Source organism: Clupea harengus, chromosome 25 (assembly GCF_900700415.2).
Source record: "Clupea harengus chromosome 25, Ch_v2.0.2, whole genome shotgun sequence".
Lineage (NCBI taxonomy): Eukaryota > Metazoa > Chordata > Actinopteri > Clupeiformes > Clupeidae > Clupea > Clupea harengus.
Window position 1 is genome coordinate 12557563 of NC_045176.1, and position 25878 is coordinate 12583440.

General features: G+C 48.4%; 1 protein-coding gene across 10 annotated transcripts in view; it reads left to right on the forward strand.

Annotated features, from left to right (window-relative positions):
- The window catches only part of LOC105898595 (adhesion G protein-coupled receptor L2-like), a 74125-nt gene extending 48574 nt beyond the window's left edge, over nt 1-25551 (forward strand). For 2 of the 10 annotated variants that reach the window (XM_031563379.2, XM_031563380.2), the window contains 14 exons: nt 114-152; nt 2861-3044; nt 5921-6043; nt 6451-6656; nt 7059-7232; nt 8434-8643; nt 9824-10044; nt 11091-11157; nt 14638-14729; nt 15916-16084; nt 16740-16868; nt 17362-17458; nt 19158-19286; nt 24387-25551. In XM_031563379.2, coding sequence (XP_031419239.1) covers nt 114-152; nt 2861-3044; nt 5921-6043; nt 6451-6656; nt 7059-7232; nt 8434-8643; nt 9824-10044; nt 11091-11157; nt 14638-14729; nt 15916-16084; nt 16740-16868; nt 17362-17458; nt 19158-19286; nt 24387-25375 — 2829 coding nt within the window. In that variant the 3' untranslated portion in view covers nt 25376-25551. Of the gene's footprint in view, nt 1-113; nt 153-2860; nt 3045-5920; nt 6044-6450; nt 6657-7058; nt 7233-8433; nt 8644-9823; nt 10045-11090; nt 11158-14637; nt 14730-15915; nt 16085-16739; nt 16869-17361; nt 17459-19157; nt 19287-23505; nt 23557-24386 lie in introns of all 10 variants that reach the window. The other 8 variants (XM_031563384.2, XM_031563389.2, XM_031563382.2 and 5 more) reach the window with 5 other exon arrangements.
- The last annotated feature ends 327 nt before the right edge of the window (nt 25552-25878 follow it).

Below are 25878 nucleotides of genomic sequence, written 5' to 3' on the forward strand. Positions count from 1 at the left end.
AATGGCTGTTTTGAGTGTCATTTCAAAGAGTCACTTGATCTCAAGGTCTTATGCCTGTTAATGCTGTGCTTCTTGTTGTTTTGATCTTCCTTTGTGCTCATATAAAAAAAAAGCTTCAGAAAAGAGAAAGGACTTGCAGGGCGTACATGAAGGTATAACCGCAGTGCAATGCTTCCACAGTCCCTTGTCACCCTTTCGGGAAGCATGCAGGCTTTGTGTTGCTCCTGTCTGCTTGTCTGTCAGTCCATCTGGCTGCCTGTCTAGTGGTTTGTGAGTCAATGTCCAACCACCTGTCACTCATGTTCCTCATTCTCTTTTTTTTTTGTGTCCATGTCCAGCTTGTCTTTCATTTCCTGTTTCATCCACCTCCAGCTTCTCCTCCTCCTTATTTGTCCTCATTTCCATCTCTCTTTCTCCTGCTCTTTTTCCTTTACTCCCTCCATCCATCTCTGCACTTTGTGCATTCTATGTGTAATTGTCATCCCACGGCCGTAATTGCAGCTCGCTGTCAGACAATAATGTGATCAAAGGGGCACAGAGCTCCATTTTTTTCTTTTCTGTTTTTTTTTTCTTCTCTGTTACTTGCTCCCTCACTTTGCCAAAAGTTCCTGTGTGTTGATTGATGTATCCTCCTCACCCTCATGTATTTATGCTTTATGCTCATATGTGACTCGCTTTCTCTATCTTGTTTTTTCCCTTGTGTGTTGCTGCTGGGGTTTTGTTTTCAGAGAGTCTGCCCTACAGCAAGGAGCTGCATTGGCACAAACACACACAGCACAAAATCAGTTTTGCAACAGGCTCTGACTTTTTTTTCCCCAACATTGCGCTTCAATTTGAAAGCAAGGCATCCTCGACTGTCTCCTGCACTGCCTCTCACATTTAGTCCCTCCATCACCAGTCTCCCGCTGCATCAGAGGACACGGTGAACCAACACAACACAACACTATGCCAAGCCGAATCAGATCAACCATCTGAAAGGGCAGCACAGTGCGCTCCTACGTCAAGGGCCACGTAAAGGCCCTTTGTGTCTTTAATGCATTCCTACACCACCTCCACCCAGACAAGAATTAAAGAGAACCCCATCAGAACACCGGTTTCCATACGTGCCACAAATTAGAGACATGAAATTCCCAGCGGTGCTGCCGCTGCGAGGGCTTGCTGAGGGGCAGACCAATTTGTGTCGGTCTCGGTGTAATGCTCTCGGCCCTGTAATCATGGGCGGCCCGACTCCTCTCTCCCCCATCAGCGTGCCTTCAGGAAAGGCACGTCTGAGAGCCCTACTGCACACCCGCAAGGTCAAGGCCCTCCAGACGGAGCGAGAGCCCGAGTTGGCCCCGAGCCCCCCTGCACTCCAGCTATTAAAATAGCCAGGTTAATCACCGTGTCTCGGAATAAAGCCCAGCGCTGATACAAAGCGCCGGATAATGAATGCGGCACCTAGTTAACGTTCTGTTTCATCTATGAGTCTGGCATGTTGCCTATGGGTCAGATTCATAAGCAGGGCTAGGCAATGGAGCCTATTGCAGCGAGCTAGTCGGAGTCTTGTTAATGAACAATCAAGGCTCGGGTTTTATGAACACTTCTATTAAAGAGACACTACATACCCAAGTACACGGGTTAATTAATATGCACACAGGCATTCCATTCGTTGGAGTCCTGCTACTGCCAGTTCTATTCCCCAAGGTTATAAATGGTTAATAGATGTTGCTGGGAAACCAATGCTCCAGTTAATCGATGTTCTGGTTGATGAATAGTTCATGAATGGTAAATTAATTTGATTATCTAACCTGGTAAATCACGGCTCACCAGTATGAAGGTAGAGCAGCAGGCTTCTTAGGTTACGTTTCAGCAGCATCTGGGCCTCCTGCTCAGAGGAGCCCTTGTTCGGTGAAATTTGAGCCAGTTAATAGCTCGCACATTTTCTCGGTAATAAGCATTTATTAACACTTCATCAACACTTTATATGGCTTGTAAGTTCTCCTGGAAACACTAGCTGTTTTTTTTTTCTCCAACATGCCAGACGCTGTAGCATCCTGTAACATCATGTTGTACCGAGGTCAGGGTCGATGGTATCAAAATAATTGTCAAGACACGTCCAATGAAATTTCACAAGGGCCGAGCAAGGTGTAAAATAACCCAGTGGATTGTTTGATACACTTACCTCTTGGCTAAACACAGGATATGAAAGGATTGTGATTGGAAACAAACGTATTTCAGTTTTATATAGACTACCGCTCTAAGGCCAGCAGATTGCCCTGCCTGATAAGGTTTCCCCTGTCAGGAAAAAGAGGCAGTTTCAGGTCATTACGGTCAGATCCTGTTATGGAATGTAATCATTGTTGCAGAGATAATTGTTCTCTGGAAAAGACGTTTCTATGTTGGATCTGCAACAGTGCGGGGGAAAATGGAGCGGAATTGTAGAAGAATGCTTCATTTATTTGGAAAGTGCCCCTCTTATTTTCCCTCTGGAATTTGGAATAACAAGGCTCTGATGGTTTAATGGTAACACAGGCGCACACATGCGCACGCAGTCTTGCACAGACACACACACACACACACACACACACACACACACACACACACACACACACACACACACACACACACACACACACACAAATTACCAACATCTTTAAGCAATAGTTTTACCTGCATTTGCCTGACTGTACTGAGACATGTGTTTTTTGTCTGTCATTGAATTTGTTTTTCTTCATTTGTTGTTTTATTCTTTGTTAATCTGCGCTTGCCATGAACCATGAACCCCATTTGCTTTCCGTGCCTTTGGTAAAGTTTTATTGTGTGGATATAAAAAAATATCTATCTAAAAAGTCTGACATTTGTCTTGTTTCCACGGATACAGGCCATTGTAGATACGGTTGACAACCTCCTGAGGCCGGAAGCCTTGAAATCCTGGGAGGACATGAATTCTACAGAGCAAACGCACACCGCCACCATGCTACTCGATACCCTGGAGGAAGGAGCCTTTGTCCTTGCAGACAACCTGATGGAGCCCGCCGTTGTCAAAGTCCCCGCTGAGAACATAAGTGAGTCATTCCATTCACAAATCATGATATCTTGACAGGTCTCCTCCTCCCTCCGCCCGCCTGACTGACACACAACACACACACACACACACACACACACACACACACACACACTGTTCACCTGTCAGGGATTGTTGGCTAGTGATCAGCCTCCTCCACTGATCATGGATAATTCAAAGGAATTGACAGGTATTTGACTCACCTGGTATGTTGGAAGGTAGGGTAGTTAGCACATTCATTTTCCCTGGGTGAAGGTGCGCACCGCCAGCTGAAGTCTTGCCAGCCTCTGAAGAATCTGCATAACAACTTGTAGAGAGAGAAAGATAGACAGTGAGGGAGGGCAGAGTGGTTTTAAAGTAGAGGGATTTAGCCTTGAAACCACAAGTGCAGGGGTTTTAGTTTCTTGCTGTACACCGAGAAACCAATACTGGCTTGTGAGCAGGAGTATATTAGTAATGTGATCCCATTCATATAAGTCAGCTTTGTGCAGTCAACTGTCATTTCCCTACACTCGCCCCTGTGTTGCCATGGTAATTACTTTCCCCCTCATCCCGGTGACTTTCCAGCCCCTTGATTTTGGCCTCTGTTCTGTTTCTGGGGGGGGGGGGGGGGGGGGGGGTACTGACTGAGCTGCGTCACAGTCGCTGAATCCGTTCTCCAGATTTGATTTTCAATTACAAGATTTGAAAATGTCCTCGGCCCCCTTGAATACTCTGCCAGGGTACCCCAGACTGGCCTGCCGTGTTATTATCAGCACTTAACCTCAGCAGTCCCGCGGGTAGCTGCCTGCTCTCCACAAAGCACAACCATATGGTTCTTACATAGGCCATTTGATGTAACTCTAGTGAAACCCTCCTGTAGCAGATAATATCACAGAGAGCCAGGATATTTGACTTAAAAGGAGAAAAGCTGAACTGACTGCCCTGTTATTTATTTATTTATTTAACCTCTCTTTAATCACAAGGTCACTTGATATCGAAAAAAAAACCTTTCAGCAAATAAGGGCAGCCAGGAAAGTAGCAGTGCACTCTGTTTACTCAGTGTTCCATGCGTGGCCGGTTATTCATAGAGCGTTCCTTTAGAATTCCTGCGGAATTTATTCATAAGGCTCTGCGGATCTGTTTCTCCGCTGTGTACAGTGATTCTTAATGTAAAAGCAGTTTTGGCCTTTACAAGTGGCACTGTTTCCCTCTCTCTTCTCTCACTTATGAGTGTTACGGTTTCTCTTCTCTCTCTGTCTTTCTCTATCTATCTCTCTCTCTCTCTCTTTCTGTCTCTCGCTCGCTATCTTCCTGCTGCTTCTCATGCACTCCCTGTCTGTATGGAGGGTGAGGCCTAAGCAGGGCTAACTATACAGTCTTGCACTGGCTGGCTTTAAGGCTTAAGGCTCCGGGACAGATTGTGCCCTGGAGCACGTCGAAGGAGCTGGGAGAACACTTTCAAAAAACAAAAAGATCTACGCATGCAAATGAACAAATGAGTTTCGCCCCGTCGCAGGCCAGTACCTCAAAGCTACCGCACTGGGCTTAGAGTAGAGAGAGAACAGAGAGAGTGAGACTGTCAGAGGGAGAGAGGGAGAGAAAGCAAGAGGGTGTGAGAGACAGGAGGAAGAAGGTGTGCTTCCGATCCTCACCGTCTCGGTTGTGAGAAGGGATGTGTCTGAGAGATGGAGAGCGGTGTAGAGATGGGAGGATTTGGGTGGGGGGCCAAGGAGGGGTGGATTGAGGTGTGTGGGGGTGGGGGTGGGGGGGTTGGGGGATAGGGAGTACAGAGCGGTGTGTCCTCCTGACCCTCCTGGTAATTTCACACATCAAAGGCGACAGGGCTGGCGAGTTTGTGGGCAGCAGCAGTGCTGGAGCTGGGAGGTGGAGCTGGAGCTGGCGGCGGGCGGTGGAGAATCTCGGCCGACTTTGTGGAGATCGGCCTGCCCAGCACCCCTGACTTATCTGAGCCTCAGAAGGGGTCGAGTCCAGGGAAAAGCCCAATGATATCTTTTGATCCCAGAAATATTTGACATTCATGCTGTGCCAGGTTCTGTATGTATTTGTATGAGTGAGTGTGTGTGTCTTTGTGTGTCTCTGTGTGTGTGTGTGTGTGTGTGTGTGTGTGTGTGTGTGTGTGTGTCTGTGTGTGTGTGTGTGTGTGTGTGTGTGTGTGTGTGTTCTCTACTGTCGGCTCCTCTCTTAAAAACAGGGAGCAGGGCTGTTTAAGAACACACACACACACACACACACACACACACACACACACACACACACACACACACACACACACACACATAGGGGCAGAATAATAACTGTGGCCAGATTTGGTGGTGTGGCTGAAACCCCTCATTAGGAGTCCACACCAGATAAGCTGTAATAGCACAGATACATGTTCAAAAGGGGGTAAAAAAGATGATGAGCTGCATGGCTGTGGCTTTCACCGCTGAAATCCTGAGGCGGTTTAAACCAGACCGTCCACAGTATTGTGAGCCGTGCCGGGTAGGGATTTGTGCATGTATTCAAAGTCCTAAAGCTGTCCATTATACATTCTGCAGTTGAGTAACTGCATTGTTCTGTGGTTGGATATGAATGTGGTCGCTGAAGCCCTTTGGATGTATATTTGCGCAGCTTGGCCACACTATTGGACCTTGAAAATGTCATCTCATATCTCTCGCCTAACCAGTGTAGTGAGGCTGCCATTTGGGGCCTTTACTAATATGAACCTCTCTTCTCTTCTCTTCTCTTCTCTTCTCTTCTGTTCACTTCTCTTCTCTTCTCTTCTCTTCTCTTCTCTTCTGTTCACTTCTCTTCTCTTCTCTTCTCTTCTCTTCTCTTCTCTTCTCTTCTCTCCCTCCCTCCCCCTCCAACCCCACATCCCTCTCCTCCCCACAGTGCTGGATGTATATGTACTGAGCACAGATGGCCAAGTGCAGGACTTCCGATTTCCCCAGTCCAGTAAGGGAGGAGCCACCATTCAGCTGAGCGCCAACACAGTCAAGCTCAACAGTAAAAACGGTGAGTAGCTTAACAGCCAACAATACCTGCAGGACGCACTCCACTGTGAAGCAACAAAAGGAGCCACCCATATGTCAACGGTTGATGGTTTTTCGCCAGTTTGACACCTGTCAGACATATCGTCAACAGTTTGACACCTGTCAGACATCACGCAACTGGGGGAGCCTGAGAGGAGCGCTTTCTGCATGTTTGAACATGAGAAGAGTCGCTCACGCGAGACAAATGGTGTTTGATGTCCACTCAATCAGTGTCTTTCATAAGTCATCAGGCTAACCATATATGTGCTGTCTGCGGTATCCACGCAACCATGCTACACCTATAGATGTAGGTGTGTGCAACATGCGTGTTTTCACAGCACAAAGAACAGGAAATGTAAGTAATGCTCTTGCCCCCCTTTTGTTTCGCAGGCATTGCCAAACTGGTTTTTGTCCTGTACAAGCACCTGGGCCACTTCCTCACCGTGGAGAATGCCACCATGAAGCTGGGCGGGGAGGTGGGGGGCCACAACCTCACCATGGTGGTGAACTCCCACATACTGTCCGCCTCCATCAACAAGGAGTCCAGCCGTGTGTTTGTAACCGATCCTGTCGTGTTCACCCTGGCGCACCTTGACGTGAGTTTGAACTGGAATGGGGATGAGAAAGAGAGAGAGAGAGAGAGAGAGAGAGAGAGAGAGAGAGAGAGGAGAGAGAGATAGAAATTAATAAGAACAGTTTTCCACTGTTAATTCTCAAGGCTGTGCATTAAAGAGTGATAGATGTGTTTGCCAGGGCTGCTGGAGCCCTCTGTGTTAAAAGAGCCACTCAGGGTCGTCCCTGTGGTCCTGTGGTCCTGTGTGTGTACCCAGCTGAATGAAAGCCCGACGTCTGTGTGTACTCAAAACCAATGCTCTCCATCTCACGCTGGGCACCCATTTTATATGCCATGACTGCCAATCAGTATAATCCCCCTGAATCCACCAAAATTGCTTTGCACTTCCTCACTTGTCCTGTGGTTCTTTTTGTATTTGGTTCAGACGGAGCACTATTTTAACCCCAACTGCTCGTTCTGGAACTACTCGGAGCGAAGCATGATGGGCTACTGGTCCATTCAGGGCTGCAAGCTGCTGGACACCAACAAGACCCACACCACCTGCTCGTGCAGTCACCTGACCAACTTCGCCATCCTCATGGCACACCGCGGGCACGTGGTGAGTAATCAGCCTGGGCAAACACAGCAAGGAGATAAGGCTAAGACACACACACACACACACACGCACACACACACACACACACACACACACACACACGCACACACACACACACACACACACACACACACACACACACACACACACACACACACACACATACATATATACAGCACATACAGAACCACACACAGACTGACACAGGCACACAGACCCGCTGGCACGGACAGGAATACATACACACAGACGCATTCAAGTGAGAGGTGGGTTTGTTGTGTGTGTGTGGGGCGGGGGGGGGGGGGGGGGGTGGGGGGGGTTGTTTGTGTGTGGTGCTGGTGGCGGTAGGAGAGGGGGGTGCTAGTTGTGGGTTAACCCAGCTCTCGAGGAGGCGGAAGGATGTTGTTGTTGTTGCTACCACGCAAAGGCCTCGGAGCAATTGCACCAACTTCAGCCCGGAAGATCCTAAATGGAGATAGGGCGAGCTTTCACCATCGCAGGGGAAAAATAAATTGCGTCCTACCTATGGTCCATGACTAATGGCCCGGGGCGCACATGTCTACCCTCCGCAGCCCACGTGGAATGCGCATTATTAGCTGCAATTTGCATGCCCACTCCAAGCAAGGTGGGGAGGACACATTTCCGAGTGCAATTTAATTACCATCCAATTACATGATGAATATCATGTGCGACCAGCAGTTGCCCCATAATCAATGTGGAAGCAATGTGCAAGGGTTTGTGGGAAACGTAATTACAAGCCCGAACCTTGTGACCCTCACACTCTATCCACTACCGCCGCCCCCCTCCTCCTCACAAGTGCCAACTTTAACCGCTGTCCCAAGCTCCCCTCCTGAAGAGCGGCTTTCCCATAGACTAACCCTAACACTGACCCCAGTGACCGCTAAAGTCCAAACTAATTGAATGAAAAGGTCAGGATAACTTCACCTCTGAGCCCACTAAGAGCTCAGTTGCACATGGCTGCTGGGTGGTTGAAAATGTCAAGGAAGATATTTTGCATTACCAGCAACCGGGGGCCCCTGAGTGCTCCCCGCTAATGCCCCGGCGTTTCCGCTGAGGCCCCTGGTTTTGCCCTCAAGCGTGTGTCCCTGAGCTGACTCGGCTTGTGCTTTTTGTTTCTCTTTTTCCTCTTCCTCTTTTCCTCTTTTTCCTCTATTTTCTCTTTCCCCCTTTCCTCTCCTCTCAGCTGGAGGGCAGTGTCCACGAGCTCTTGCTGACGGTGATCACGCGCATGGGTATCGCCGTGTCACTGGTTTGTCTCGCCATCAGCATCTTCACCTTCTGCTTCTTCCGGGGACTGCAGAGCGACCGCAACACCATCCACAAGAACCTGTGCATCAACCTCTTCATCGCAGAGCTGCTCTTCCTCGTGGGGATCAACATGACCGAGCCAAAGGTGAGAGATCATCCCTTGAATTCTGCACAGTGGCCAAAGCACAATTTATCCTACAGTGGCCCTGAGGACATAACCAGTATGTGTGTGTGTGTGTGTGTGTGTGTGTGTGTGTGTGTGTGTGTGTGTGTGTGTGTGTGTGTGTGTGTGTGTGTGTGCCTGTGTATGTGCCTGTGTATGTGTGTGTGTGTGTGTGTGTGTGCGTGCATGCGTGCATGCATCCATTTGTGTGTGTGTGTGTGTGTGTGTGTGCGTGTGTGTGTGCCTGTGTATGTGTGTGTGTGTGTGTGTGTGTGTGTGCGTGCATGCGTGCATGCATCCATTTGTGTGTGTGTGTGTGTGTGTGTGTGTGTGTGTGCGTGTGTGTTGGTGCGTGCGTGTGTGTGCATGTGCGTGTGTATGCATGTATATGGGGTTCACCCTTACAATTCTTTTGTAAATAAGTGCCACGGTATGTTTTCAAAAGGCTGACACTTGGTGGTCAAACAAAGGGTTTGCAATTGCGGGCATTGTGAGATAACAAATACTTGTAATAGTTTTTTAATTCTCTGTCCCAAATGCTGGAGAGCAAATAAGCAAAAAACTCATGCAGCAAAGGCTACAAACACAGTTCCAAATTCTGTATGAAAAGGTTGCATTTGCATATTTGGTTAAAGCTCTTGATATTCAGAGGGAGAGAGAGGGAGCAGAGAGAGAAAGCAGTATTGAGTGGAGCATGGATGCATAATCTCTAAATTATAGCACAAGGGTTTGTGCGTATGTTTATATTGGTCGCAAGATTTTAATTGACTTATTGAAGTAATTAATTGGTTGGAACACTGAGAGCGTACCCTGGGGTTTTCTTGGACGACTGTGCTGCACTTGTGTACTTGATGAAGACTGCAGCGGGCAGATTCATTGATTCGCACAACAATGCACATTCCCAAAGAGAAGCTCGCTGCAGTACATGGTATTGTGGCCATTCTGCGGTATAATGATGCTGTGTTTGGCATGGATTGTACACCACTGGATATTGTGAACAGCATAGACCTTGATCTGGAAAAAAGCCCTCACAGTCTTTTGTTCTCTCATTCTTTCTGTCTCACTACTCCTCCCCCTCCATCACACTCTCTCTATCACTCCCTCTCTCTATCTCTCTCTCTCTCTCTCTCTCTCTGTGTTTTCTCTGTGCTCCTCTCTGTAGATCGTGTGCTCAGTAATTGCTGGAGTTCTTCACTTCTTTTTCCTGGCGGTGTTTGCCTGGATGTGTCTGGAGGGTGTCCAGCTGTACCTCATGCTGGTCGAGGTGTTTGAGAGCGAGTACTCCCGCAGGAAATACTACTACGTCGCCGGCTACCTCTTCCCCGCCATAGTTGTCGGGATCTCGGCCGCCATCGACTACAGGAGCTATGGCACCAAACGGGCGTAAGTGAATTTGTTTTTCTCTCTTTTTCTGTTTTTCTGTTTTTCTGTTTTTTTTTGTTACAGCCAGCTTCCATACAGCTCGCTTCTCCCACAGAAGGCCCCCAAAACGAATGTGTACTAATGAGAGCAACATCACAGAGCAACCCCAACCCAACCCCCCCCCCTCCCCCCACACCCACAGCTGCCTTCTGGCAAATTTACACTCTGTCACGGCGAGAATGGGAATGAGAAATCTCAGAGCAAACGGCTGTACTTAATGAACACTCTGGCTGACTAAGCTGATTTTCACTGCATGTGATTGAGGCCAGGGCTTCAGCTTGTTGCTCCAACCCCCCACCCAAGAAGGCCTCGATCCAGGCTTTCCACCCTGACACGGGCTCCCATGCTACTCTGGAACTGGAGCCGTGTGGCCACATTATCCTTCCTAATCAAGGCCTCGATACATTTATATTTCTGTGTAATAAAGCCAACATAATCCACGTGATAGCTCCTTGTCGATTTGGATACCCGGCACTCAGTGTTTCGGGAGTCATCAACCACTTATTACAGCCGTGTGGTTTCTGAGGGCACAGTTTGATAAGCAGCTTGCCACGGTGTGTCTGAAATTAGAAGTGCCAGGCCTGAAGTGTATGATGACTTGTTAATTTGAGCGCAGGTCTTGACAGTGCCACTTACCCGCCGCTGCAGCAGCAGCAGCAGCAGCAGCAGCAGCACTTCATGCTTCACAGTCCATAGCAGCTCCTGTAAACGCCACGGCATTATGTATCGGTTCGCTTCATGCTAAACACGGTGCACATAGCGTGTGCGATTGACATGCTGCCTCTGTGAGAGTGAAGTGATAATAAAACAGCATCCCCGTCCTCCATACGGCCTGTTTCTTTATCAACTTCTATTAACGGGGACGCATAGGGCCATTGTGTTATATAGTAGCCGCCCACACCAGCAAATCACTTGCGGTAGACTTAGCCTTAAATTACGCTCAGAGCGGTGGGAGAGCATGTGGTGTTTAGGATCGCATCTGACTGTTGGCTCTGCTCGTGTTTCAGCTGCTGGCTGAGAGTTGATAACCACTTCATCTGGAGCTTCATCGGACCCGTAACATTTGTCATTATGGTAAGCCATGGTTTTTCACCAACCTCCATTCAAAAAAAAAGTGTGTGCTTGTCTATGTTTATGTGTGTTTTGGTTTTAATATGCATCCTTAAGTCTGTGTTAATATTCATGGGTGGAGTTGGGATGAGGAGGAGGCCATACTGAGTCTCTTAGAATGACTAGTAGGTCAGTTGTTGAGGAGTGAAGCCTGCTGGTTGGACTGGGGCGGGTGGGGGTGGGGGTTGGGTAGGGGGGTTGGGGGTGTCGGTTGGGGGTGCTGCGATGGCACAGGCGGGGGAGAGGCATCCGGAGTGTCTCTGTCAGGCATTCAGGTATGAAATGGTCCTGGCCAAGCAGAAGAGCCAGCGAGGCCATCAGGGCTGAGTGTGGAGTGTGGCGTCTGGGGCTGCGTCTCCAAGGGGAGGAGAGGAGAGGAGAGGAGGAGGGGGCGGAGGCCAGGGAGGGGGGGCTCCGAGTCGGGGGGAGTTGAGAGAAAAAAGGAGAGTCTCAGGCATGAAGGTCATCCACTCAGCTGGGGGAGGAAGAAGAGAAAAAAGACAGGGAGAAATGGATGAGCGCTGGCGTAATGAGTGGGTGGGATCGGCGGCCGTTACCACATCCCCAAGCCTTTCACCAGTGGGCCTGGACCGTGCCGCTGGCCGTGTCCAATCCCATTAGGCCGACACAAGCGTGAAGCACTGTGCACTCTTGCACTTAATCTCCCTACGACGACAAAACACACACACACACACACACACACACACACACACACACTTTCTTAGGTACATGCCCATATGTGTCATGCCTAAACACATCTATTGTGACATGCCTGTTAAGTCAGACATCGAATACATGGACACACACACACGCATACACACACAAACCTCTGTCCCAGTCTATCCGCTTGTGTCCCCAGTCCCTTTCTCTGTTAGGTGTAGCTGTCGAGTGTGTTGTGTTTTTTTTTACGCTGGGCACTATTTCTGGAAGGTGAGGCATATGTCTGAGTGGGCAGGGGGATTGGGTGGTGCTGATGGTTGGATTGGTGTGTGTGTGTGTGTGTGTGTGTGTGTGTGTGTGTGTGGGGGGGGGGGGGGGGGGGGGGGTCCTCTCTAAATGGGCACAGGGTGAGGGCATGGTGAGTTCGTCTGGCTCTCTGCTGCGGTGCCTGTCCGCCCGCCCGCCCGCCCGCCTGCCTGTCTCATCAGATCTGTGTCATCACTCCAGGCTGCGTTAAATGCATTTCCAGCCACTCGACTCATGCGGACGTAAATCGGCCCTGGTGGCTAGGAGACAAAACTCAACAGGGCTGGAATCTGGGATCTACCAGCACTTGCTCCCTCCCTCTCTCCCTGACACGCACTCTCTCTCCCCCCTTTTTTTTCTATTTCTCCTTCTCCCTCTCCCTCCCATCTCACAACTTCTTTCTTTTCTCCAGCATTTTTTTTCTTCAGTCTCCTTCCTCTGTCTCTATCTCTGAGCATGTTTTTTTTCCCGAATTCTCTTTCTCTCTGTCTCTGTCTCTCTCTCTCTCTCTCTCTCTCTCTCTCTCTGTCTCTCTCTCTCTCTCTCTCTCTCTTTCTCTCTCTAGGTTGTGCATCTAGTAGCAGTGCCTCTGTTGCTGCAGAGCTGTATTGAATACACAGTGAACTGTGAATTGGGAGTATGTGGATGATCGATTTTATGTTTGCATTTATATTTTCGTCCCCGAAAAGTGGTCTGCTATTTTTTTATTTTTTTTTCATGGCTGCTCATGTACAGGGCAAACAGGAAGTCAGCATAGTAAGCTTTTTAAGCTCAACGTTCTTTAGGATGATAAAAAGATTGCCAGAGTTAAAATGCTGGAACGATTCCAGTTAGCGTTCAATGATTTGATTCCCAGTTGCTGGGCACGGGGTCCTTGATTGATTGTGCTGTATCCAGATTTATTGACCTTGAGCCCACATCCTCTTTAGCGTTGTAGGCATTTCAAACTGCCATTAATACGGCTGAGTGGGTTGGTTGACCCTCTAGATTAGACTTAGCTGGTTGTCTAACTTTAGCCACAGCAATATTATTTCTGATAACCCCAATGATTCAACTCCAAAAACCAATCTCTGGGCTCGGGCCTGGAAATGTCCTCTCTATTAATATGTATTTGTTTTTTTAGCTATTGTTTTTTGGCTGCACTTTGAATGAGATGGAAGGTAGATTATGTCGAAAGCCTTGTAATAACATTTAAATCAGGATATTGATTTTTTTTTTTGCCTGTCGTATTTATGTAGGGGCCTTGTTTGGGGGATGGGGGGGGTGGTTGAGTGCCAAGTAGAAGTAAATCTCCCCCCCACCCACCCACCTCCAGGGAAGTGGAACGGCCTCCCAGTGCTTCCAGACAGACTTCAGAATTCATGGAAACATTTTTCCTGCACAGTTTAAATATGTTGCTGCCTTGCCTGGCTCCATACGGCCCCCTTCCCACCGCCCTTTTTCCTAAATTCTTTTTTGGCCTCTCTCTCGCCCTCTCTCATTTTTTTCTCTGTTCTCTCTCTTTCTTTTTTTCCCTTTTACCACGCCTCCCCCTCTTCCACTTCTCTCTTCCACTCTCTCCTTCTGTCACCCTTGTTGCTTTACTCTGCACGCTTCTTTTCCTTTTCTTGGTCTCTCTCAGTCAATATGTGTGTGTCTGCATGTATGTATGTGTGTGTGTGTGTGAGTGTTTCTGGGTTTTTTCCCAGTGTTCTGGCATTCTCCTGCAGTCCTTTTCCGCCATCTCGTTTTCATACTTCCGAAGCTGCTTTGTCTCGGTAGCGTTGGTGGTGCTTCGCCTGAGCTGTCGGCGGTGAGGGAGGTGGGGGTGCTGGGGTGGTTGGTGTGAGGTTGGGGGGGGGGGGGGATGGTGGCAGGGCTCCTGGAAGTGGACGTCTCATGCAGGACCCCCACCGACCCCCCCCCCCCACCTGCGGTCACACTGCGCTGTTCATCAGCCCCCGGTCTGCAGAGGCGCCGGCCATGCTCTTTTCTTTCAATAGCAGCTGAGAACAAGGAAAAGCAACCACTTTCCGTTCCTGGGGGCTTTGTGAAGCAGGGATTTGGCATCGGGGAATAAATGTGGTCGACAGTGGTGTGTTTAGCAGGGGAGAGAGAGAGAGAGAGAGAGAGAGCGAGAGAGAGAGAGAGAGAGGAAAGGGGAGAGAGAGAGAGAGAGAGGAAAGGGGATGGCGGAACAGAAGGGTGAAAGTCTGCCTGCTAAGGCCTAACTAGTCCCCAACAGTGTGATATCCTATCTCTCGGTGCCTGTCCATGATTGAGTAATTGCTTAATAAGTGCTAATTCATGGCTAATTGTCCGTTAGTAAGTGACTAAATGCAGAGTGCTCCAATCTAGAGCAGGGGCCTTTTTTTTCTTCCAAGGGTGCATTTCTGTCCAGCTCACGTAGAGGAAACTGGAGTGGCCTTGTCTGGCGGTGGTATAGCACATGTGACACTGTGGTCTGCGACTGTAACCTTGATATTACTGTTTGGACAGCTCAATCTCATCTTCCTGGTTGTGACCATGTACAAGATGGTGAAGCATTCCACTTCCATGAAACCGGACTCCAGCCGCCTGGAGAGTATCAGGTAAAGCACGTCACACACGGAGCGATAGCCATGGTGTCAGCTTGCACCGTTTTGTTTACAGTAGAAGAAAAATGTACTGTAGAGCTAAGGACGTAAATATGGGTAATTTACCAGCTGTGTAGTTTTATTGAGATTTATGAAGTTAAATGTCATAATAATATCATATTAATGTGTTTTATATTGCCGATTCTTTTATAAACCATTTGCTTTTATTGCAGCTTTTAATAGACTATCCCAGCAGGCACCATAAGCCGTTTCTGTTATTTTTCCACATATATTTTCATATTTTTAAATATTTACAAAATAACGCTGCACACAATAACAGATGTACACTCACAGATTTAAATCAACTTGGCTATAATTATGGCAATTACAGAATATAAATGCAAATGCGATTTTTTTTTTTCTCCCTCGTCCACCGACCATGTGTAATTTCAGTAATACCCAAATGGAGATGGTTATAATTTGGTGTATTATTTGGATGGGCTGAGGGGTGAGATGTCGGGACAGTGGGTCAGGGTGAGGGTAAGCAGAAGGCAAGCAGCCATTAGAGAGCCCAGGCCTGTTATTACAGAACCCATTAACCCTTAGTCCAGTGTGCTGAAGTTATTGTCGCACACTAATTGAGTTGTTCCACTACAATTACATGGTAGAAGGACAACTTAATCTTACCAGATGCTCCTGGTCCTTCTCTCCACAACGTTGAAACCCCCAGTGCGGGGGGTTGGGTTCGAAAATGAAACACTTTTGTGGGACACGTGCCCGTAACTGCACTCAAACATCCAGGCAGAGAAACAGGAGACGAAGGGACACAGGGGGGGAAAAAAATCCCCGCTCTGTGTATCAGTGCCCGGCCGCTGTCGGGGCGGCCGAGCGCGTGGGTCACCCGATCTGCTGGAGGTGTTCCTGGAATCTCCTGTGGAAAAAGTGCCTCGTTTGCACTCTTTCTCAGCCCACCCTGAGTGAGCCTCCATAAAACACCAGAGCATAAGCACTGCAACAGCTCTTGGGACGTCAGATTTCCCCATCAGACATCATGACTTAACCTCCAGCCTTATTTATTGGCCTTATTTTTTATATGTGTGTGTGTGTGTGTGTGTGGGAGGGGAGGTTAGTGCATTGTAATCATATATTTTTGTATAGTGAAGTTATTACAGCCGCTGTGATTTGTGTTCATGTCGGGCAGGTCCTGGGTGCTGGGTGCATTTGCTTTACTCTGCCTGCTGGGACTGACGTGGTCGTTTGGCTTGTTCTTCCTGAACGAGTCGTCCGTGGTGATGGCGTATCTCTTCACCATCTTCAACACCCTGCAGGGGATGTTCATCTTCATCTTCCACTGTCTCCTTCAAAAGAAAGTAAGCACAATAATGGTGGTGAGAGGGGAAATAGCGCTAATGGTTGTTGAGTTTTGTTGATTCAATCTATTGAAGCAGTAGCTGTTGAGTTCCTGTGTTGTTTTGTTAGCATTGTAATTATGTGTCTAATTAAATGAAGTCGCAATTACACGAAGCCTTGCTTTTAGTTTGGATCTTTTGTGATTAGCCATCCTGATAGTGGTTGTAGCTTTTTGCTTCCGGAGGCAGTCTGCAATTTATGAGTATGCCATCATCAAAAAGCCTCCTTAATTGGTGTTTTTGAGATAGGTTTTTTTTTTTGTGTGTGTGGTGTTTTTGTGATGTCTCTCATGCACAGCAGTGATGTCTGCCTGTCGCCCCATCAACAGAGGGGGTAATTTGAAAGAATGTCACATGAAATACGTTTCCTCCTCGGAAAAACAAGAATTCCCCTACTCAGAAACCAAAAGCCACAAACAAACATCTTGCCGTGAAAAACAAGGCTATTTTGACACATACCACAAGAAAATAGTGTTTTTTGGACACCCTCATCATGCGTCCCCAGTTTCCCCCCTTTTTCACTCGAACATTTTAATAGCTGGTTTGGCTGGAGCCCCGTTCAGACTGCCGTTTCTGACTGAAACTGCTCTTGCCGTGTGCTCTGTGATCCTGCCAGGTACGTAAAGAATACAGCAAGTGTTTCCGCCAGTCCCACTGCTGCGGCGGACTGCCCTTGGAGAGCGCTCACGGCTCGGGGAAGACATCAACATCCCGCTCCACGGCCCGCTACTCCTCTGCCACGCAGGTATGGCCTCAGCACTGACAACCCCCCCCCCCCCCCCCCCCCCCCCCCACACACACACACACCAAAGCCCCTGAACACTGTAGGTGCTTATCACCGGCTGCTGACAAATTAATCCACTCTTCCCTCATCGCGCTTCACAGCTGAGGCTACGTTTAACCAGATAGAATGAGTCTGATCCCTGCAGGTTGTGAGGGGGGGGGGGGCAGCAGTTAGGGGAGTAGAAGTGTCCACACTGATAACCCTACAAGTACATCTTAGTACCTAACTGTCTCAAAACATTTCCCAGATGGTTAATCTGATGCCACATGATGGAAATGCAATGCCTAATACGGAATACGATACGCAGTATAAATTGTCGTCAATAAAGGTGGGAGCAGAGAGATGTTAGTGGGGAAGAGGAGTAAGGCTCACATGCATGTGTGTGTGTGTGTGTGTGTGTGTGTGTGTGTGTGTGTGCACGTGTGTGTGTGTGCTGTGTTTGTGGTTGGAGCAGAGCCGCATCCGGCGGATGTGGAACGACACAGTGAGGAAGCAGTCCGAGTCCTCCTTCATCTCGGGAGACATCAACAGCACCTCGACGCTTAACCAAGGTAAGTGCCGGCAGACCCCCTGCCCTACTTTCTCCAACCCCCCCCCCCCCCCCACCCCTGCGCTCCGAGGCTCCACAGCTGCCTGAGACAACACATGGTGGAATCGGTCGATACACCACCGAAGGCTACTGCCGGCCCTCCCTCCCCTCCCCCAACACTTTTGTTTTCTCTCCTCGACTCTTAACTGAGGTTTTCACTGAATCTGCTGTGATGACATTCTTGTCTGTAGGCTAACAGCACAAAGGGGTGGCATAAAGGCTAGTCAAGGCGACCACTCAAAATGTTAAGTGTTTCCGAGGTTTTCATAACTGAAAAGAATATAACTCACCTGACATGTACCAATCTGTACTTGTTTGCAGTGAAACTCGTACGCTAACTTTTAGAAGTCTCAACAGCCACTTGTCTGCTTTGCAAAAAAAAAAACTAAAAACGGTTTGATCTATTATTTAGCTCGAGTCAGAGTGTGACTGATGAGACGATGATGTTAAACTCAGCACGACAGTGGCTAGCAGGAGAGCATGCTCCGCGGCGTTCCCTCTCAGCCAAAGTTACTCCAGAAAAAAACTTCGCCAGGCACAGCACAGAGGAGGCCACGGCCATGTTTGTTTGTTTTTTAAGCTAGTAGTGATTTGGCAAGTCGCCACAAGCTCTACAAAGAAGGCCTTTTTTTTTACCTTCTTCCTTTAAACGTGCTAGTAGCATCATGCCTCTCCTCTCCCCAAACTTACACAGCGCACTCGCAGACAGAATGGGTATTGATATATTTGTTTGTTTGGAGTTGGGAGGCAGAGAAACTCTTAAGACAGGATTCACATTCATTTTGTGCACAAGTGCTGAGGGATTGATTGTGAGGCCTGGAGTGGTTTTGCATGCATTTTGTGAAGCACAGTTTCATGTCTGCGTCTATGGGAAATTGAAGGTCAGACTTGTTTTTGAGAATGAGCTGAATAGTTGTTTCTCTCAGCACTTGTTGAAATGTAATCAAAATTACACAGCTTTTCATGACCATATCTTGAAGACATTTATTCAGGACCCTGCTAGGATGCTATTCGCTGCAATTTAGCATTGTTTTTTTTTTGTTTTGTTTTTTGTTTTTTACTGAAGGAAATATTCAGTGTACTAAACTGCACTGTTTCTCATGGTGGCAGTTGACCTCAATGATGTTTTTAATCAATTCCAACAAAATCCGATTAAACATAATAGGCTCTAAGTATATAAATAAATATGAGACAGATATGCTTGACAATTAAAAATTCTTCTTAAGTCTATATCTACAATAGCCAATCCATTGCAGTAGGCCTAGTTTCCTTACATCTGTGCTTAGAAATGTTTGATGAGTTGTTTGTCGAATTACATATTCTTCCCAAGTTTTGTGATGTACACAAACAGAAAATGAAGCTTACCACAATAATTACCCCCAAATATGTATTGGTTATGTTTTTCCTCCCGTAATTACAATCATCAAAGTGCGGATGAGAAAACCCATCTTTTTGTTTGTGAAAGATCAAATGTAATCCTACTTTATAATTAAAACGGTTGTGGCAAAAAAAAGCTTGACTTAATCCCATTTGAAGAGACGAGTAGGATGGCGAGGGAGTCTTTTTCTTTCTCATTATGTCTGCGGCTTATGAAATGTGCCTTTTTCTTCTGTCTGTCCTTCTCTCCTCTTTATCTCTGTCCTCTGCTCCTCTCGTCACAGGGATGACTGGCAACTATCTTCTAACTAACCCCCTTCTCCGACCTCACGACACTAACAACCCCTATAACAACCTCCTCGCTGAAACCATCGTGTGCAACACTCCCTCACCTCCGGCCTTTCATTCTCCAGGTGCACTATGCCCTCCTCTTTAATGCTCTGCCTGTGTGTGTGTGTGTGTGTTTGTGTGTGTGTGTGTCTATGTGTGGAGTGAGTAGGTGAGTGGGAAACATGCATGTCTTGGAATAACTGCAAATGATTAGGGTTGAGGAGGGGGGTAGTTGGGGGAGAGGTGGTGGTTCTAATTGTTGTTTCTCAGCTTTGGTAGTTTTAAGTTTTTTTTTTTTATTATTTCACTTTATTCCCTCTCACTCACACTTAATTCCGAAAAGATTTGACTGGATTTTCAGTCCAGCGCCAAAATTAATTTGCTCCTGGTGAGATTCGTCCGGCCAATTACTCGGCTTCCTCCCCGCTGACATCTCACCCCAAGGCACACAGCAAGTTTGGAGGCGGAGGGAGGAGGCACAAGTTCAGCCTAACAAAAAGTGATTTTTAGTGCATGTTGCGTGGTACTTACACAAATTGGGAGCACTTACGGTGTAATCAGCATCAATAATGAAACATCCCGCCTTTTCAAAGTGCCGTACGCCTCATTGTCTCCCATTCTCTTTGTGTTCTGCGATATTCACCAACCCCGCCTGTTCCGTAATGAGAATTGCTACAACAATAACCAGGCAGGCGTGGCTGCCTATTTATTTCACCTGCCGTTTGTCGACGAACACCAAAAACAGACGCGGTGGCACAGGATTGGAATGCTGTTTGTGTCGTCTCTGCCCCACTTTCTTTGCTTGTCACCCCCCCCTCCCTCCCTCCTCCTCCTCGTCAAAGCAAACAGGAGGAAGCAGCTTTTGCATTCAGCCATCTCTCCCTCCACACTCCCTCTGAGATATTATATCACAGGCAGCCGCCGTGTGGGCCGAACTGCACCCCTCTGCCGACGCAGCCCTATTTGATGATGAGAATAGACACAGAAGGAGAGAAAAAACTGAATATGAGAAGAAAATGCAAAGAAGTCATACAGCAGGTATTGTTTGTGCCGGGAGCTGACAGATGACAATACGGCTGCAGTGTTCTTTTGACGCGCCGTCTCCACATGCATTTTTAAATGGCAGCTCGTTGCCGCGCGCAGGTCTTTGCATTTAGATGGCAAACGGACCTTTGAAGAGGAACGGAGCAAATAGTTTGCCGCATCTGCATACATTTCCGTTCCCCACATCCCGTCAATTGACAGTGAACTAATCAACACTCTGAAGGAACCCCAGGAGCGTGTGTTTGTGAACACAAGGAGATAGGGGATCTGAGTTTATATCTACTATGCAACCAGCTAGGGTACTGCCGCCGCACACTACCTACCTCAATAGGCAGGAATAAGGAAATTACACTCATATGTCTCAAAATGTGCTGCGGATGAAAAATGATAGGCACTCGATGTGTCAGTTTATGTTGTGGAGCAACTATCTGTGGGTGCAATACACTTCAGAAACATGCTCGCACACATACACACACACACACACACACACACGCGCATAAAGACACACACACTCAGGAACATAAACTCAAAGAAGACATTCACACACACAATGCCACTTCCAGCTGTCACTCACATTCATCATTCTCACACTGGAGACAGGAAGCTCAGCAGCAGTACCTGTCCTCATTCAAACAACGGCAAAGAAATAAATAACGACATAAAGCCGAGGCATCATTACTGACACACTGAGCGCAGGGACCCTGTTGCCAAGAATTAGCATGAGTGTTCAGCGGGAGAGAAGCAGATAGCATCCTCTTGACATAATTACAGAAGAGATTACAAAAGGAGATGTGCAACCACGGCGCATTCTCCTTTACAACACTATCAGTGACATAGACGAAATTAATAGTAATCCTCAAAAGCTCAGTGAGGGGTGCACTGCAGGCAATCTTGGAGGGCTTAAGTTGCCTCTGAACGCAAAGGGAATCCACTTATGGAGAGGGATGAGACACCACCAAGCCTTTGCTTTTTATTTTTTTGCTGCGGTGCCCGCTCTGTGAAGACAACGTGGCGGCCCTGACACATTTTTTTTTTTTTTTTTTTTTCTTAAAGCCAAGATATGTTAGGAGTTCGTGATTTCACAACAAGACACTCTCTGCACAAGCACAAAGGGGAGAGTGAGAGAGAGAGAGCGAAGGAGAGTTTAACTTCACAACTTAACATCACAAGGCAACTGTGGAGAATGAGAGCGAGTGAAACAGAAGGCCTCTGTTTTTCGCCCAGAGTTCCTGAGAAGAAGGCAAATGAGACAGAGAAATGGAGAGAGCGGCAGAGCCGAGGGTGAAAGAGGGAGAGAGAGGGAGAGGGAGGGAGGGGCAGGGAGGGAGAAAAAGAAAGAAAAGGGGGTTGACAGAGGAGAAAGTGTGGGCATTGTAGCCGTGTTTATTCAGCCTTACCCAAGGCTGTCGATTTCACTGGGGATGCGCATGCATCAACACTTAAAGCTGCTCAAGTCAAATAAAAGAACAATTCCAATGTACATCAGGGTGAGCTGGCACAAAGTCAAGGCCTTAACTCACGGCTACACACACTGTCAATAGGACTGAGGCACGGGTTGGAGAAGAATGAAGCCAATATGGCCATCTTAAGCTGATTCTGTTGCCTCCAAGAAGTCAGTCGTGATCCAGGTGTAGTCCAGTGTAGTTCTGCTCTCACAGCCATCGTTGCCCTTTCTTCCTGAAGAACAATACCTGTCTGGAGAGTAATAAAACAGCCACGATTGTTTGATGCACAAGCAAATGCAAATAATCTCTGCAATGGCACAATTTCATGGTGTCTCCCCCGCCTCCTGCTTTTTTGCCTCGTCCCCTCCTTTCCCACCCTCGCTGCTTTTTTCTTCTCCCGAAAAGAAAGTCTTTCATGTCTGTTTTTACTTTATTTTCTCTGTCTACAAAAGAGACTTTTCCTTATCGCACTGACGGCATGTTACAGGAGAGCAGCATTCCCCCCCCCCCCCCCCTCTCTCGCTCCCTCTCTCTCTCGCCCTCTCTCTCTCTACCTCAGTTTTCACTTTTTCTAACCATAAAAAAACCCAAATTGGCCTTCGCCGTGTAAGACCCGGACTGCTCATAGGTCCTACCTCCCCCTTCTTCGTTTCATCACTCTGTCCTATCATGCCTTTTTTTTCTCCCCATTCCTCTCTGTTTTCGTCAGCTCCTATTTCTCTCCTTCTCTCTCTGTCTCTCTCTTTCTCCATTGAGCTTCCTTTATTCTTCATTAATTGTGTCAATCCCCATACACAAAGGCCTATTTGAGTACGATTAATAAGGGGCCCTAGCTGGAAAATGTGCCATAATGCTTGGATTAGCGGGCACTGCATTTCATTTCTAGCCCCTTATTAGCCTATCCGTGAGATGTCTGGTGCTGTGGGTGCGTGTCAATTTTGTCGAGGCTCGAAACATAACAGTCGAAGGCTTATCAGAGTTTTTGGACCAATTATTTCAAAATATGCTCCCCAGTATACACCCAGGTGAAATGTGCTTCGGGGGAATATGAAGTAAATGGGATGATGCGGAGCTAGACAGCTGAGTATGTGCGATGCTCGCTAGATGAGGAGAGGAGCTAGAAGGAGACACGTGACTTGAGGGGAGGCTGTGATTGCTTGCTGCTGAACCCCTTACACTTGCCACATCCTGAATTCAGCCATCCTGACAATTTGCTCGATCATTTCTCGAGAGGAACGGGAAAAAACCCACTGTGGAAGTTTGAATGATCTCAAATGAGCTTCATCACTCCACCAATCAGAGACTCTCAGAAGAAGGGGTGGGGGGGCGGGGGTGGGGGGCAGGTTTCTATAGGGCTCAGACTGATATGCCCTTGTAGAACCCATGCACAACAGCATAGGGCATGTTGCCAAGGCTGCTATGAAGCACTTGGTATTTGGGTCATAAATATTGAATGTAAAGTTTCTTAAGGGCATTTTGACATTGCTATTGTCCTGGTGTCAGTGTTTTTGTGTTTCTTTAGCCATACTATGCTATACATATGCACTGGTGTAGCCACCACTGAATGGCACACTACATCCAGTCTTTGACACAGCATTGGGCTGTCTGGGAAGCAACACGGGCCAAATCTGAAAGGATGGTCTGAATTCAGGCAAGACCGTTTATTATCCCCGAAGGCTTTTTTTTCTCCTTTTTTAATTATTCTTATTTGATTGATTTGGTGTGTATCCTCAAATCGGTGATCTGATCACTCTTTGTCATGCTGCAATAAAACCGACAGTTACTGTTTCACTTTTCTTTTGCGCCTCGCCAGTCCTCAGGCCCGATGGCCTGAGCAGACGCACTTGATGTGAGTGGTGGTAAAGTGAGTTGGGCTGCACCCTGCCTGCCTGCCTGCCTGTGTGTTTGTCTGCCTGCCTGCTTGCCTGTGTGTTTGTCTGCTTGTGTGCGGCTGTCTTGTCACGTGGCTTTTTCGTCCACCACATTCCCCATTCACACGTATGATTTCGTTTCACCAATGTGCGCATAGATTTTTTATTGTCGGTGATATTGTTCTTTTCATTTGGCTTTTCGTTTTGGTTTGTTTGTTGGTTGGTTGATTGGTTGATTGGTTGGTTTTATTTGATATGTTGTTTTGTGTGTGCGTGTGTGTGTGTGTGTTTGTGTGTGTGTGTGTGTGTGTGTGTGTGTGTGTGTGTGTGTGTGTGTGTGTGTGTGTGTGTACCAGCTCTAGTGCTTTGAGGTACTGACGCTTGCTCCTACATGTGGCCACATGCTGTGTGCATGTATTAGTGTGTGTGTGTGTGTGTGTGTGTGTATCCGTATGTGTGTGTTTGTGTTTGTGTTAATAATTGCTTGTTTTTAATATTGTGAAGGACAAGCTAGAGAAAACGAACATTAAATGTGGGTTGGTTCCAGTGGACACAAATGGCTGCATTGGCATTCAGTGTGGCAAAAAGAAATATCACATTTAGTCATCACGCAGGTTTTTTTCCCTTCCCTTCAACACTGATTTTCACATTCACCACGCCAAGATGCTGGCTTTCAACTAATGGCCTGGTTAATGTCCTGAACAGTATTAAAGTGGTTGAGTGGGTGTGTTGGTTGTGTCCTCTCTGACGTGTTGCCATGGCAGAGGGTGTCAAAACTGATTATTTTCTCTCCTCTCCTCCCTTCCCTCCCTTGGCGCCACAGGCCAGCAATCCCTGACCAACAGCAGGGACGTGAGCGCCATGGACACCCTGCCCCTCAACGGCAACTTCAACAACAGTTACTCACTGCGCGACGAGGAGTACGAGGACCCGGCCGTGCACTGCCCCGCCGACTGTGCCCTTGCCCTGGACGACGCCACCTTCGAGAAGATGATCATCTCTGAGCTGGTGCACAACAACCTGCGGCCGCGCGGCGCACCCAGGCCCCGCCACGCCGAGCACGACCCCCACGACAAGGAGAGGGAGAAGGAGCGTGGCCGGCTGGCTGGCGGGGCGCCGCCTCAGACGTGGCTGAGCGTCGAGGTCGGGGTGCGACCGAGCAGCGGGTGTGGGGAAGGGGGGTCCAGCGGCAGTGAGGACGACGCCATCGTGGCCGACGACGCAGACGCCTCCTCCCCGGCGCGCCCGGCAGCCAGCGGGCCCCCGCACCCGGCGCTGGAGCTGCTGCTGCACCCGCACCACCGCCAGGTGCTGGATGCCCCACTGCTGCCCCAGCGGACTCACTCGCTGCTCTACAGTGCCCAGCGGGCACAGCGCCGGGCCCCGCGCCACCAGCCGGACAACGACGAAGACGGCGACGATCAGCTGGACGACGACGGTGGCGCGGACAACCGCTGCGGCGCGAAGGCGGAGCTGGCAGCCCAGGACAAGGACTCGCCGTCGCCCAACAACAGAGACTCCCTGTACACCAGCATGCCCAACCTGAGAGACTCGCCCTCGCCCTCGCCGTATGCGGCTGACGAGGACGAGGAGCTCTCGCCTTCCTCCTCCACGCGCAGCGAGGCCGAGGATCTCTGCCACAAGAGCATGCCCGACCTGGGCGACGGCCTGCCGTCGCTCTCCTACTACCACATCAGCCGGCGGGGCACCAGCGAGGGCTGCATCGGGCCTGGGGACCCCGAGGGCTGCCCCCCGCCTGCGGACGGAGAGCCCCCCAGAGACGGTCAAATGCAGCTGATCACCAGCCTCTGAGCTCACAGGGGCGGCAGTCCAAGAGACGCCTCGCCACTTTCGCCAACCCCTCCCTCTCTCACTTGTTTTCTCTCTCTCTCTCTCTCCCTCCCTCTCTCGTTCCGAGTCGCAGACCATCAGGCAGGAAAAGTGAGCCACACGTGGGAGGAGGCAAAGTGAAAATGCATTTTTGTTTCTAATGCAACAAACACAAACAAACACACACACACACAAACAATACCTTTGTTTGTTTTTTTTTACAAATATGAAGAAGAAGAAAAAAAACTATATCACAGCCATCTGTGTATTTAAACTGTTCTGTTGGACTCCTGGGGTGGGAAATGCACAGAATGGCGTGTGTGTGTGTGTGTGTGTGTGTGTGTGTGTGTATGTGTGTCTTGAGAGAGAGAGAGAGAAAGGTGTCCATGACAAGCCTGGCACCATCCTCACCCAAGCCTTTGTATGATATAACAGAACCATGCCAATGTCTTGGAGGTCTGAAAACTGTCCTGAGTCTTTTCCAA